We start from the raw sequence: 15,580 nt of genomic DNA on the forward strand, positions 1-15,580 counted from the left end.
ATGAGCCTTTTAGAGATACATACGTTGTTCAATGAAACATTGTTTAGGGCACTCGAAACACCCAGCTTATGCCGACGACACTGGCCTTCTGACAGCATCCATGGAAGATATGGAAGAACTGTTCCAAAGACTCAAGCTAGAAAGTAGAGAACTGGCAGTGAACAGAGCAATAACTAAACTGATGTTACATCAAGCCGGAAAGCGTCCACGTGTCATTTGCAACATTCCTGGCATAAGTATCGTAGACCGCTATATATATCTCGGATCCCAAATCTCTAACGACGGCAGCTCTGTACCCGAGATAAAAAGGCGAATCGGCATGGCTAAAGTGACCACGTCAGATACACGTTTAGGCATCATCTGAAAGAAAAGACGACTTGGTATCAGAACCGATACGGGCTCTAGTTTCCCTATCTTCCACTATGGAGTAGAAACGTGGATAATCTTGGCTCGGGAAAGACAAAGGATCCATTCCTTTGAGATGTGGTGCAGGCGGCGAACGCTCGGAATACCGTGAACTGCGAAGCGTACCAATACATCGATCCTGTACCTGAGTATAGTTTTTTATCTTTATTGTAGAAATAAGTTAGTTATTGCTTTCATAGAGACATGTTTGGGTGGCCGGTATAAGGTGTCTGCATAGCAATTGATGTTGTTGACGTTTAACACGTTAGTGATATGCAGAAAGAAAAGGGTGTCGAGAGAGCACCTTACGATTTGCGGTACTCCTTCATTGACGGGTTTAGGATTGGAGCAGGCTTCGTCAACTTGCACTTTAACGCTACGTCGTACGAGAAAATTATCCTAGTTCTCTTAGAAATTATAAAATGTTGGAAAACCAAAGATTTCAAATCAGTAAAGATAAACAAATTTCGCCTATGGGGTGAACTCGCCAGTTTGCCGACCACCACTAGATTACAACCACTTCTAATCACAAATCTAGTTTGGCATAGTCCTGGCCTCTGTTGTATCCATTTTGCTATAATTCTTTTTCTTAATTAGCAAGTATCATATCATTCTATGCCTGACGCATACCATCGACTTTTGGGGCCTGAGACATGCCGGTTTCTTCAAGATCTTTAATCTTCACCAGTGAGTGGTTATTGCCCACACATAAATAAAATTCTATTGGTTCACAGACGTGGTTCTAACACACGACCTTAGGGTTGCGGGACGTACACTCAAGTCACTAGGCCAACACTAGTAACTATAAAATCTATATAAATAGTGAAATTTATGTGAAAACAAATTCCCCGTGGGTTTAAACTGACTCTTACTCAATCCTATTTTTTAGAAAATGCATAAAGATAATAACTTCAAAGAAAATATAAGATTTTTTCATCGTTCAAAGTTTAAACTAATTAACATTATTTGTCGTATATAACATTCAATTTCAACGATCATTTAAAGGGACGCCAACTTACGGTTAGAACAGTTAAAAATATACGAGAACGGAATAGTTGGCATTTTTATTAAAACCTATAAGATAAAATAATAGTTAAAATATGCAGGACATAAAGTCCTATGGTATCTGTGTCACTTAAACAATAGGCGTTATTTCAATTTACAGCATCTGTAATTATTGGTCGAACACTGACATGTTGACTCTACAGCTGTTTGAAATCATTAGTCCCTGGAGTCTGGACATACACCACAGTCTACATCGTTCGGATTTGAGAGAAGTGTACAAAATCTTTACGCCATATTAAAATATATTTTAATTATTCAGTTTACACTTATCGTATAGGATAGGTACAAGACGGAGGTTCCATGAAATTATTCGCTTAAAACATCCGCTATTTGCGATATCTACATAATATATCCACAGAGTGTCATTGTCGTGTGTAATCATTTTGAGCTCTTATATTATAGTTAGACAAAGCACTTAGAAATTTTATAACTTAAAACAAAAACGTCTCTGAAATTTATTTATTTAATTTTGTAATAAAGGAGACAACGTAGTTCTATTAATAATTATATTTATATTGTATAAACTATTCTAGGTACCTTAAATAAGAACGTGTACAATGAAGTAACAATATGAACCTATTATTTATTTTAAAAAACTATAAAGAAAAACTTCTGAGTCATACTATTAGCTATATTGATCATAATATTAAAAAATAAATATTAAAATAGTAAAAATAACTAATAAACAGTTTTAGTGCCACTTGCAAAAAATATGCCAGTATATACAATCCATTAAAAAAATAACTTTTATATTACAAAATATCAAAGTTATTTTTTAGGTTTGGGGCCTTTTGGTTTCTTAGCTACTTTAAATGGCCCCAGTTCACGACGCACGAGCAGCCCTCTCCACCACGCTTGCACAGTGATCGCAGACTTCGTCATCTTCTCACGGTAAAGTCTAGCCTTCTCACGCTCTTCTTTAAAGTAGTTCCAATCCTTCATTTGCTTGTCATGAGTCTCAATCTGTTATGTGGCACCAAATTTTTTTAAAATGTTAATTACAATATTCAAATGATTCTAGGATAGTTTGTTTCCTTTGAAATTTAACTAATTTTTTTACGTAATCTGGAGTAGACATAGGTTAATATATATAGGTAGGCATATAGGTTTATAGGAAATTAGTGGTATCGTCGTTTGCAGGGAAAATCTTATGTTCATGAAATTTACTAGGTTGACAAAATATGTACATACTAATAGTCTTACTCATAAAGTATAATTAAAATTACCGTGTCCTCGAGTCCTACGCGCCGATCGTGCTCATTTTGATATTCGTTTTTCTTCAATTGTATTTTAAGATCTATGTGCTCCATATCTCTGTCATATTTATTCATCCAATCTTCTACCTTTTGTAAGGTTTCCTATATTTCAAATATAATTATATTTTTTTTATCGGAAGAACCATTGTGGATCAACCGGTTCAAATGTTCGCTATATTATGATTTTATATATCTAAATATGTTTAATTTAATAATTGAAAGCCTAAGTATGTTGTTGGTTAATTCTATGTTTGACATCAGGAGGCAAATAGAAATGTTGAAATTAAGAACACTAAAAGTAACTGCGTGCTGTATAACTGGCTCTATACAAAAATATTAAAAAAATAAGATTAATACGTTTATAATAATATTAATTAAAAGTTCCACTTCAGTGTGAACTCGTTGTTCATGGTCCGTCCTCCGCTTATAATACTCTATGGTTCGGGATGGACTCTCTTCATTGTCTATGATTGTTTGGAGATGTTGCTCCGTACGGGCGCGCTGCCAACCATCTGTGTATCGACTCTCAGTTTCTGCATATAGTGCTGCATCCTATAAAAGTATGTAGATGTTGTATTATTTGTTTATAAATACATAAAAGAGCAATTAGATTTGGGCGCAATATAAAAAATCTACAAGTTCAAAATATCAAGGTGAAGGTGCTGGGATACGCTGTATGCATGATATACCCATGAACATGAACCCAGTCCTGCGTTCGTATTTCTGATACCTAGGTAACACTGACAATGTTTAGAAAATGAAAAAACGGCTTAATGTAGAAAGTTGCCAATACTTTTATTGTTTTCCGAAGTTATCTCGGTTCCTCTCTGCACATCGTCACATTCGCTGGAACCATTGAGAAAAGCGGTGGGTCCATTCTTTCTTAGGGTCTCTTCTATTCTATTCTATTCTTCATTTTCGTACGCCTTCACCGCATATTCAGGGCTCGAAAAGCGAATAAATGAAATTCGCAGGGCGCCAGGACAGGACTGAATGGCGGATGACTTATTATCTCGACAACTCTCATAGTAAAATATTCAACAGTCCGTTTTACGGAGTGCGCTGAAGCATTGTGGTGGTGAAGGAGGATCCTGCTTCGAGGGCGCTACTGTCGATTTTTTTCCAAGATAACAGGCATACAGCGATTGACATACCAGTCTGCAGTACAAGTAACAGTTCGGTCCATTCGAAGGTGTTTCATGTCGTCGTCTGGTTAAAGTATGTGGAATCTATCTATCTACTAAGCTTTCTGACGCCTAAATGTTCGTGTAATATTTTATTGAACTTGACTCAGACCAATGTCTAGGCTTGGCCGTATCTGCTGATAGGTCACTCTCTTATCTTCCTCTATCATGCGTCGCACAGCACAGATGTTATCTTCAGTAGTCGCTGTTAAAGGACGTCCCTCACGCGGATCATGATTGACATTGCTACGTCCACCCTTAAACTCGTTAAACCAATTGTAAATAGTGGCACGAGATGGGGCTTCATCCAGAAATGCTAATTGCAGCCTATTATAGATTATTTGTTCAGTAAGCCAACAACGAAAGTCATAATAAATCATTGACCGATAATTTTCTCGCGTTAGTTTCATTTTGACGTGTAACAAGAGTTTGAGATGTGTCGCCAATTCACAAAAAACAAATGACAAATAAATGCAATATACTAAATTAGGTTACCAAAGAGTTCTAAAATTGAACTCCCAAAAAATAGTTTCATTAGCAATGTTTCTGGCCAGATCTAACATTTTCAGTGTTACCCATGTACAATAATTGCTTCGGGTTGGGGGGAATTTGACTTTAAAACAAGCAATCGACTCAAAAATATTTTCTTATACATTTAAGGTCGCATTTGAGGTGGTAACGAGACTTGCAAAGTTCAAATAAAAATACTCACTTCCACGAAATTCTTTAACCTTTCTATAATGGCGTCTGTATCATAAATAACTGACTTAATATGGTTGCGTTGCTGCCGTAATTGTTTGTTGAGGTCATGACGTAAGCTGGCGAAATTAAATGAAAGTTAAAAAAAGTTCTGATCTTTATCAACACCACAAGTTTATTATTCTAAGCATCGAATTGTTGCCGTCAGCGACATTGCTTGCTTGCGGATACAAGTTGAAAACAATTAGTAATTTTAAGCGAAGGCCTAGAAAGGTAAGAACTTAGAAACTATAACTTTTTACGGTATGGTCACATGACCGTCTACATTAGTGACTCACGCCTGTCGCAAAATATTTGTTAAGAACCTTTAAATCACACTCGGTTACACAAAAATAATAGAAGTGGGAAAATGATAAGAGATTAAAAAGATAAATAACAATATCAAACCCTTTATTCTTAACTTCATCGTCGGCCACCTTGAGTCGGTATTCATCAGTCGCTACTAACATATTTACGAATTCTTGTAATACAGCATACCGGTTGTGTAGCGTCAAATCTTTATAAGTATCCCTTAACACTGTTGTAAAATTGTTTCTAAGGAGACAAGTACAATCCGTGGATAAATGTATCAATAGAATTATGAAAAAGAAAATCTTACACCTTAAGAAAGAACTTCTGGGTAACGCATGTGTGTTTACACTATTATCCTAGCTTTAGCCTTGAATAGTTCTATCTATGTACAATGGAAAACATACGTATTAGATACATTGATTGTATATACCTACTGTATTTAATTTGAAATCGCTCGATACTGAATAGTATTAGGTCGTATCTATGGGTAAAATTATTTAATAAGGAATAAATATTAAATATTAACCTGTCAGAATCCAATTTATTCAACTTATATTCATTGCTAACCAAGTTATTTGGATCTATAGATTCCAGTTCATCAGTCACTTTGGGCTGAGCCACTCCGTATTTCAGGGGAACGAGCAATTTCATGTCTAACTTAGTTTTAATAATTCGTAGTTCATTATTGCATTCAACTACAAAAAAATAATGTTAATTAATTAATCTCTCTTTTTTATCATCTGATGTTTAGTGGTCATAGATACTCTCAATGCGAGAAGGCTCACGTTGCCGGCCATTTATTAATTGGTACACTCTTTTCCTGAAGGAACCTAAGTCTAATTGGTTCGGTAATATTTCAGCGGGTAGCGGTTCCAAATAGTGGTGGGGCGTGCCAAAAGTTCTGTAACGTCGGACGTCGAGGTGAGACGGGTGGAATTTCATATTCAGCCTAAACGTCTACAGATGAAACTCAGCTGCTGGTATTAATCCAAACAACTCCTCTGACAGGCATTACCGGTCCATATCGAATCCCTAACACAATTTAGTAATTATCACGATTCGTGTGTCCTTTTTTATTTATTTTGGCTTTTTTCTTGTCCTCATGTTTAAATACATCATATGTGGTTTTGCATAGCTGGCACTCCTATATATATATATATATATATATATTTCCTTACAGTGGATGCCTGGAAAAGATCTCTCGAAAACGATACGTCAATTACCTTCCCAATTATTTAATTATTATAATTTGTACGGATTTTCGCAACGAAGGCATTCCTTATATCACTCAAACAGGCTACAGAGTCAAGTGAATGCTGAGGCAATACACATAACTTGACACAACAGGAATAAGACCCCTAAAGAGAACTAAACCTTTTGAGTTAATAAACCTAGTGTAGTGAAGTGAACACACACGAACATAGTATCAAAACATTATAGAACACTAAGACTGTTACATTTACATTACTTTACCTTAGTTTAAGCTATTTATTAGTATTGTAGAAAATTAAGCCAACAATATTAGCCAAGATGGATTCTATAATTTATTTGATTAAAGTAAGTACGAAATTTAAGTATTTAAACGACCTTAAGTATAAAAGGAACAGTCGTGGTCATACATACTTCCATGTCCGTCGCATGCATGCCGTACATTTTCAATAAGGCGCTAATAAACAAGATTGGAGTATGCCAAAGGTCTGTGGAGCGTTCCTTATTGAAAATTGAAAACAAAGTTAAAAACGGTGTGACACGAAGCCGTACAAACATAAATAACGTCATTACAAATACAAGAGTTGAAATAGGCTTGTTTTACTGTGACCGCACAGTGGCCTCATTCGTCAGCGTCAAGATTACCCTTACTTGGAATGGCCCAGTGGGAAAAAAGAGAGGACGCCCTAAAAGGTATGGCGGTGCAGAATTGGAAAGGAGGAGGAGGAGATCGAGTACTAGTGTAAAACGTAATGACATGGACTGTAGTGTAGTGTAGTACTCGAATATAGGCTATTTTAATTTTCGTTATAGTTCTTTAAATATCCGAAGGGCTGATGTGATATAATTATTAAAAGGTCTTGTATATGACAACACCTCGATGTTTAAAACTTAATAGAAATAAAATCAAATATACCAAGAATCCGCATCTGCGTCAGTGCATCTTCTAAAATAGTAGCAAAGAAAGAAGCCTGAAGGTATGATAAACTAAAAAAAAGGAGATATTTAGCATAAACTAGCATCTAGTTTTACAACAGCAATAGGGCTTTATTGTATAACTGTAACGTAACGTAATTAAATAAAAATATATTACCAGAAAACCTTATCTTTGTTTTCTGTATCAAATTCATTAATGGATATCTTCTGTAAAATCATTTCTTGGTTCAAAGTAGTCTGAAAACGAAACATTTTGTTGCATGCAATCTTCGAATATATAAGAATTTGTTATAAAGTGTAAAAACCTATTAACTTACATAATTCTGACCATTTTTCATATCGTAATCTATTTCGCAGCGCCAACTTTGGTGGACCAGGCTCATAAGTCTCGGATTTGGCATGATTGTATTATTTAAAAAAATACGATGAATACGCTATACAAAATAACTTTAACAGAAGCTGAATAATATTGATGGATGTCAATCATGACGTTTACGATCATACGAATCATGACGATGATGTTTATTTATTTTCGGCCAATGATTAGGTTTGCCACTGAGATTCAAGGATTTTTATTATCTATGTAACATACGGCATATAGCCTGTCTCGGTTTTAATTGCAGTACCGGTTTTAGGGATTTGATTAAATCAATAATTTATTGTGAAACCGAGAAGATTATTTTAGTATTTAAGAAACATATAAAAATATATGAAAAGTTGTTTACTAGTGTATACTAGTCGAAATTTAAAACATTTTTCCAAGTCTCTATTGTGGAAGTCACTTTCGAAATCGGTCAGGTAGTTTTCGTGTTTACTCATTCCCTTTTATATTATCAGTACAGAATCTACAAAACCAATAAAATATAATAATTATAACTAAAACTTTTGGTAAATAATTTATTTAAAGAGTAACAATAATCATAAATCCATTCCAAAATCATAAAAAAACGATGTACAAAAATATAAAAAAATACAAAATAGTAACAAATATTATCGTATATAACTACACAAACATAGCAGGCATCAACAATATTTCTTAACGATCACTAAAAAACGTAAGCCAAATTTTATTTTAATGCGTTTTCTCAAAGCTTCGTGTTATTTTTTCTTCTTATCGCCTCGTATTGGTCGCTTTGTGGGTTTATATGGCCCCAGTTCTAATCTCACCAGTAACCCACGCCACCAAGCTTGAATTGCCAAAGCTGCGATAGTCATCTTCTCTCGGTAAAGGCGATCAGCCTCACGCTTGTCCTTAAAGGATATCCAGTTGTTCAGTTCCACCTCTCGGAGCTTCAGCTGTAAGGTTTGATAAATATATTAAAAGTATGAAATATGGTTAGGAAAGGAAGCAGGTACATGTCTTGTTTATGGATATTTTAGGAATTTTCCGTTACATAGTAAAAATGCTGTTTTCGGTAGACAGAACAGAAAATTTGGTAAAATCACGAAATAGATTTCTAGTCATAATTTTCTTTTCTCAATTTAGAACGGAATTGTTTTTGTTTATTCACGTTAGAAGTTAAACCATGATCAGTATCATGCACTATTTATAGAGTAATTAAATATAATGATTTATTAATTAACTCTTCATTGCATTACAATATAAAGATTGAACATAATTAAATTATAAGGAGGGCAACTGGCGGCCTTATCACTTTCGAGCGATCTCTTCCAGGTAACCACTAAGGCAAATTAGATAAGGTAGGCAAGAAGTGCAAAATATAAACACATAGTTATTAAGACAAAACTTAACAGGGCCAAAAAATCAAACTAAACTGAAAAAAGGATACATAAAAAATTTAAAGTAAAAAGTGCACATGAATCACGATAATTTAAGATCAGTTTCACGTCAGTTAGTAGTTAGTAAGAAAGTTAGGGATACGATGTGGACAGGTAATGTTTGTACGGAAGAAATTTAAAGGAAGATAGAGAAGGAGCTAAGCGAATAGGGACGGGAAGTGAATTCCATAGCAGATACCTTAAAGGATTCGCCAAGACAGGAGGAGTTATAAGGTGGGACGGGGACGGAAGAGCGTAAGCTATAGTTATGGGCTTGAGATAAGAAGAATATAGTTAAATTAATCCTGAAGATACCTTTTCCTCAAGCGCACATCTCCTTTCTTCTGTTGTTTCATGCTTATTCTTCGTCCTTTGTATCTTTAAATCCATTTTCTCCATGTCTTTTTCATACTTTACCATCCAGTGTTCTACATTTTCTAAAATTTCCTAAAATTCAAGACTTAATAAAAGTGTGTTTATCGCGCTTTTTAAACTTAATTATGATATATGGAATGATGTATTTTGTAGCGATGATGTTTACGTCTGGACTTTAGATAATGATAAAAAGGATAGTTAAGCGTTGAAGGTTGAAACTAAAAAAAATAAAAGCATGTTTTAAGGAGCGCTTACATTGATAAGAATGTTGATAAGCAGTTCAACCTCGCTGTGAACTCTGTGTTCTTGCTCTATTCTTTGCTTGTAGAAGTCAATAGTTTCAACACGAGGCGACTCTATGTGTGTTATTCTTTGAGAATTTTGTTCGCAACGAGCGTTTTGCCAATTTCCTATGTACCGGAAACGAATTTCAACGTTCAGTGCTGCATCCTGTAAAATAACGAATGAAGGAATTGCTAATTTATTTTAAATATATTTGGTTTTATTTATGTTTTTGCTATGAGTTTTCCAATATAGTAATAGTAACTGAAAATTTCCTGTAGCATTTCCTCGCTGTATTGCGATTTTATTCGTTAAGCGAGGAAAGCACCAGCTCTGGGTTCATCCAGGTGCCGACTTAAATCTAATTAACGCCTTGAACTTGAACCGCACGGCCCAAGAAACTTCAAAAGAAACAAAATCAAAGTCGGAAGAAAGACGCTTATATTCGAGCCGCTTATTATTTTCCGTCTGCTATGCGTCATTTAGTTTTTAGATTTAGTATTTATTTAGCTTGACTATTAAGAAAAATAAGCGATATTTAATGTGAAGTTTAAACAAAAACTAAATTTCGTAAAAACCGCGTTCTAAAGAAACAACTACGTTATAGCAATTATTTGTATTTCGGCAATTGGCACACGAACGTGAAACTCGTACACATTGGTGTACACTGGCTTTAGAAACGATACAACGATTTTTTTTCCCGACCTGAGCGCAACATTATACTTAGGTGCGTTTAACTCGAAAATGTTTAGTGATAGTGACTTGTTTTTCCTACAAACCCGGAAAATTACAAAAGAATATACCTGAACTCTATTTTTAAGGTTCTCTACAGTCATATTGCAGTCGTATGTAACAGATTTTATATGGTTCCTTTGTTGTCGCAACTGGCGCTGTGTCTCACGGCGTAATCTGCAAAAGTAAATATGCTTAGTCAAGCTCAACGATTACTTTATATCAAAAACTTTTTTAGTCCAACTATTAGCTGGTGCATGAGAGCGTTATACTATCACATACGCCGAAATACTGAACTTATAGGTAGTTTAAAGATTCATAGGGTCATAGTTTAGACAGTGTGAAGTGTTGGGCTAATGGTTCCAACGTTCGTCACTTATCCAGGAGGTCGTTGGGTCGATCCTCTAATGTGCACCAATGGACTGTCTGTCCATATGCGCATTTAACATTTTCTTGATGACCGAAAACATCGTGAGAAAATCGGCATGCCTTAGACAAATTAAGTCAATGGCGTGTGTCAAGCAAAGAAGGCTGATCACCTACTTTTCTATTAAGACAAATAGGTGTACACAAAACAGATACAGTAATATTAGGCCGAGATCTAAAAGATTGAAGCGCCATTGGTGTTGGTGTTACGCTTAAGACAAGATGTGACATATAATAAATAATAATTCATAAAACATCGTCCGCCGATACTTCATGTGCCCACAGCTAGGGCCACCTTCCGAAAAGGGCACAGTTGATTCGGTGTATAATAATAGTAATCATTTATTTGCCAAGATAGTGGTACAGTGGTTAGATCGATCAATTACAAATATCCGCACAAACAGCCATATATAAATAGGCATGCAAATGTCATATTAATTTTTACAATGTCTGATTAAGAACATAAAATAATGTCAAAGTTAAATTAAATTAGATCGATAGACTACATATCTGCACAATCAACCATATATAAATAGGCATGCAGATGTCATATAATTTTTTACACTGTCATACAATAAGAACATGAACATAATGTCAAAGTTAAGTTCTTTACAATTGGTGTCAAATCTATAGTCCAAATACTCGCCTACGCTATAAAGGCACTGTGCCTTTAAAATTTTATCACCTTCCCCCTTGAAAGAATTACATGGCAGTGACCTATAACTTCTAGGAAGGTGATTAAATAAATTTATAGCCATGGCGTAACAATTTTTTTTCCATCGTGGTTTCTGTTTCCATGCAGGCACCCACAGCCGTGTTTGATCCCTCGGTATATAAAGGCAAGTTTCTAGATATTTTTTTTAGTCATAACTGTTTCCAGAATATATAACTTTAGTTAACGAATTACATAGGACTGGATGAGACTTATATTAAATTATCGTGATTTATGTGTTTTTTTACTTTCTATTTTTAATGTATCATCTTTTTAGTTTAGTTTGATTTTTTTTGTTCCTGTTTAGTTTTGTATTAATAAATGTGTATAACATGTATTTTTCCACTACTTGCCTATCTTATGTAATTGATTACATTTTTATTTTTTCTTTACACACAGTGGTTGCCTGATAGAGATCGCTCGTAAGCGATAAGGCCGCCAGTTGCCCTCCTTTTGATTTAATTATGTTCAATTTTTTTATATTGTAGTGTAACGAAGTGTAAATAAATAAATAGGTTTTTTTAACCGGACCTTTTTATCGTCCGTTGAGTGAACTGACAAAAGTTCTATTGTTTGTTAGTTAAGTTTTTATTATGTACCTAATGTTGCTTTTTTCGAATTAATTTCTTATGTTTATTTTTTGTTTCGTCTATAAATTTTATTCACTTGCTGTGCAGTCAATTTAGGGTCACCTGTTATGACAGGAGTGTTTCTATAAATAAATAAAATATTATAGAAACAAAATATAAATTCAGGCCAGATCGCATGAACACATTGTGTCAATTTTATTTAGACGCTGACAAATAAAAATTGTCCCACGATATTCTTTTAAATATCTTTTATGGCATTAACAACTTACAATTTATTTTTCGCTTCCTCTTCTATAAGCACTTCGGAGTGCTGGCGTTTGCGTGTGACCGTAGTGACGTAGTCTGAGAGTGCGTAGAATCGGCGATGTTTTGAAAGATCCAGATATGTTTCCGACAGAACATGGACAAGGAGCTTTCTGTAAACCAACACTAGAATGTAATTAATTCTACAGCAGAAATAGTAATTGATAAAAGTTAGTATAAGTTTGTTTTATAACAGACCTCGAGTATTTTTTAAATCGTAATAAATAGATAGAAAATAGACGAAAAGCATATGAATGTCTAAATACAAAAGGGCACATGTCACATTTTAACCCATTTTTTTTAATGCTTTAATCACTAGTCAACACATATCTACACCGTTTTCTGTCGAAACAGTACTTGTCCGCCCTTTACACGAACAGTAAGCGACTTGTCTATTTTAACTAAATACTAAAACGGCACTTGTCCAGAAGAATACCTGTCATTTTGGAATAGCATTTATAATTGGCCTGTAGAATAATAAGAATAAAACTAGAATAAGAAGAATTATACTAGAATAAAACTAATAGGTGATAATTATAGATGGTTAACGAATACATTATAACTTTTTTGATTAACTTTGTGTTTGATTTTATTTAAATATTACTTAGATTGATTACTATTTAAGTGGTAAAAGAGCTAATGTCCATGGTAATACCTACCTAATTACTAAAAGGTAACTTGTCCATGATATTTTATGGCAGTTTTTAAGCATTCACAGAGAAATATGCAACTTTTTAATATGGATTATGTTGTCATGTACATTCTCAATAGCATACATAAAAACCAAGTTTGTATCTTCATTCTTTCAAAAACTATACAGTTATTTCTATCTCCTGTAAATTTGCATTCAGAAATAAATAGGGGACAAGTGCCCTTTTAGTATTTAGACATTCATATCAGGAAGCAAAAGTGAATATAGACATTTTATTACTATTTTAAACTCTCTGGTTAATTACAGTCGTGCTTGTGATATCTATTTATTTACAAGGTAAAGGATTTCTTTTTGTTTTGTAACCATCAGTGGTGCGCATGAATTTGTTCTTAAATATAAGATCATTACGTTTTAAACGTAAGCTATATGCGCGATATTGAACAAAACTCGAACATGCCTATCATTATCCAGCTTGTCCAACTTATAATCCAAACAGTCAAGTTTCTCTGTGTCGATACATTCCAATTCGCTGCATATTTCCTTCTTTTCAACGCCATACTTATCGGCGAGCAATTTCTGCATTTCAACCATTGTTTTTGTTAAACGGATTTCGGTGTTACATTGGTCTGAAAATCACAGATTCAACAAAAACTTACAACAGTAACGTAAGTTACACACCTGTGAACTGAAGCTAGTCAAAGTCAGCGAGTCAGGGATACTAGCAGGCCCTAAAGCCTCAATGGGACTGGTTGAAAACAAATAAAAATAGGCACAGTAGTAACTTCCTTTATTGGTCACTGAACAGGTTTTCGTACGCCAGACCATGGTCGCAGTTTTCCACAATTTATAAGCACTCACCCAGTATGCGGATTTGTGTAATACAGTCTTCTAAAGCCGTGGCAAAGAGAGATGCCTTGAAGTACGGTAGCCTAAAATAAAATAATAATTTTTAACAGAAATTATATAATATATACTGTTTGTTGATAACGTCTTACCTGAACTTGTCATAATACACTTCCTGCGTGTCATCGATGCTCTGTAAGATGAATTATCTATGAAGTAATTCGTTATAATTTTATAAAGACAAACCGGAACTGGAAGCCTTGAAAATTTGTTATGCTACAGTTAATTAAGGTTACAACACTTAGCTTGACTTTGATAGTCAACCCAGAAATTATTCAAATATACTGCAAAGCTTATAATTGTGATTTTTTTTCTCTCCAACGGCGTCTACCACATCACTTACAAGAAACCAAGTAGTTGGTGTTAAAAAAGCAAACTTATCATTTTAAAAATAAAAAGGTATTTATTTCGTATCCAGGATATCTGATCCAATTTAAAAACTCTATCATCTTTAGTAAACCTTTTTTAATGAGTGTCAATAATAATAAAAAATCTAACTATTCATGTTATGTTTGACATTATTAATAAGAGAGACAAAAAGGCGAGATCGGCCGTTCCTTTTGGAATAAATAAAAAGCTTCGTAAATGATAGACGAGCATAATATTACTCAAATTATGTAATTAAATATAAATTATAAAGTCCGAAACTATTCTCCCATATAACATTTACAACAATAAATAAGATAACAGTTGAGAAGGTATTGGGAGACTGGTTTCCAAACTAAGTAAGAACCTGTGATATGGATAACCAGGCTTCCATTCACAGCAAACCCATATTGAGTGGTAACAAAAAGTAGATACATATATGGGTAGGCAAACAAATTTAACGTTTTAAATAAGGAAAGTAAAACAAAACAAAGCAGTCAACTAGTTAGGAGTTAGAAGAAATAAAGTTGTATGTGTGTGTGTATGTATGTGAGTATGATAGTGGGAGAGGTTATTACGCGTGTGTGAGTGAGTGTTAGAAGGGTGTGTGTGTATGCAGGCACACGCCTAAGAACATATGTGAATATATTGGTTGGTTTCAGAGATTTAATTGTTGTCAAAATCTCACTATTAAAAATTGGAGGTGTTATCAGTTTAGGAGAGCTCTTTTAATTTCAAACAAAAGTAGATCACTATACCTCATGACTTCCTCTTGAAGAAATATCGCTTGCTCTACCCCAAGATGCACTATTTATTGTTATAGAAGATGTTATATTCAACATTACGATAAAAATCTCAAAAATAAATTAAAAACATATAATAAAACTTGTAAACAAATGTATAAAGTATGTAATGTATAATACTCAAAAATATATTTTTACAAATTGATGTCAACATTTGACGTTTAATTTATAATACAAAAAGTATTGTAATACTTTTTCATGAATTTCATTTAGCTTAAGAAAAACACTTTTTGAACGGATTAAACCTATGTATTATTTTTAAACTTATAGTTAATTACATAATTCTAAATTATAAATTTTTTCGACGTTTCGCGTACTTTTCAGTGTGCGTGGTCACGGTGACTGAAACGGTTTTCAAGCCGCACAAGAAGATTCAGCAATTCCTAAGACCAATCAAAAGTAACACCCCGTTGCAAGATGCAGGTATATACAAACTGGATTGCGACTGTGGCCTGTCTTACATAGGGCAAACTAAACGCAATATGTCCAGCAGACTCAAAGAGCATATTGCAGACATAAAACATAGACGAGACACAAAATCAGCAGTCTGTC

The 15,580-nt window shown here is 34.1% G+C and overlaps 2 protein-coding genes across 4 annotated transcripts; both read right to left on the minus strand.

Moving 5' to 3' along the window:
- Positions 1-2,083: 2,083 nt before the first annotated feature.
- LOC123716253 (dynein regulatory complex protein 9-like) lies at positions 2,084-7,569 on the minus strand. 2 transcript variants are annotated; one of them, XM_045671901.1, is made up of 9 exons: positions 7,423-7,569; positions 7,263-7,342; positions 7,086-7,156; positions 5,487-5,655; positions 5,057-5,203; positions 4,623-4,728; positions 3,084-3,278; positions 2,697-2,828; positions 2,084-2,433 (listed from the first exon to the last, which is right to left on the minus strand). In XM_045671901.1, exons 1-9 carry the CDS (start codon positions 7,504-7,506, stop codon positions 2,239-2,241), a joined length of 1,179 nt encoding a protein of 392 aa, XP_045527857.1. In that variant the 5' UTR covers positions 7,507-7,569; the 3' UTR covers positions 2,084-2,238. The 2 variants fall into 2 exon arrangements, with proteins under 2 accessions (XP_045527857.1, XP_045527858.1); XM_045671902.1 differs by lacking the exon at positions 7,086-7,156.
- A 425-nt stretch (positions 7,570-7,994) lies between these two features.
- LOC123716203 (dynein regulatory complex protein 9-like) lies at positions 7,995-15,159 on the minus strand. 2 transcript variants are annotated; one of them, XM_045671825.1, is made up of 9 exons: positions 14,984-15,159; positions 13,952-13,992; positions 13,815-13,885; positions 13,414-13,582; positions 12,271-12,417; positions 10,345-10,450; positions 9,515-9,709; positions 9,200-9,331; positions 7,995-8,401 (listed from the first exon to the last, which is right to left on the minus strand). In XM_045671825.1, exons 1-9 carry the CDS (start codon positions 15,065-15,067, stop codon positions 8,204-8,206), a joined length of 1,143 nt encoding a protein of 380 aa, XP_045527781.1. In that variant the 5' UTR covers positions 15,068-15,159; the 3' UTR covers positions 7,995-8,203. The 2 variants fall into 2 exon arrangements, with proteins under 2 accessions (XP_045527781.1, XP_045527782.1); XM_045671826.1 differs by lacking the exon at positions 9,200-9,331.
- Between the last annotated feature and the right edge of the window lie 421 nt (positions 15,160-15,580).

Source organism: Pieris brassicae, chromosome 11 (genome assembly GCF_905147105.1).
Source record: "Pieris brassicae chromosome 11, ilPieBrab1.1, whole genome shotgun sequence".
In the NCBI taxonomy this organism is placed as follows: Eukaryota; Metazoa; Arthropoda; class Insecta; order Lepidoptera; family Pieridae; genus Pieris; species Pieris brassicae.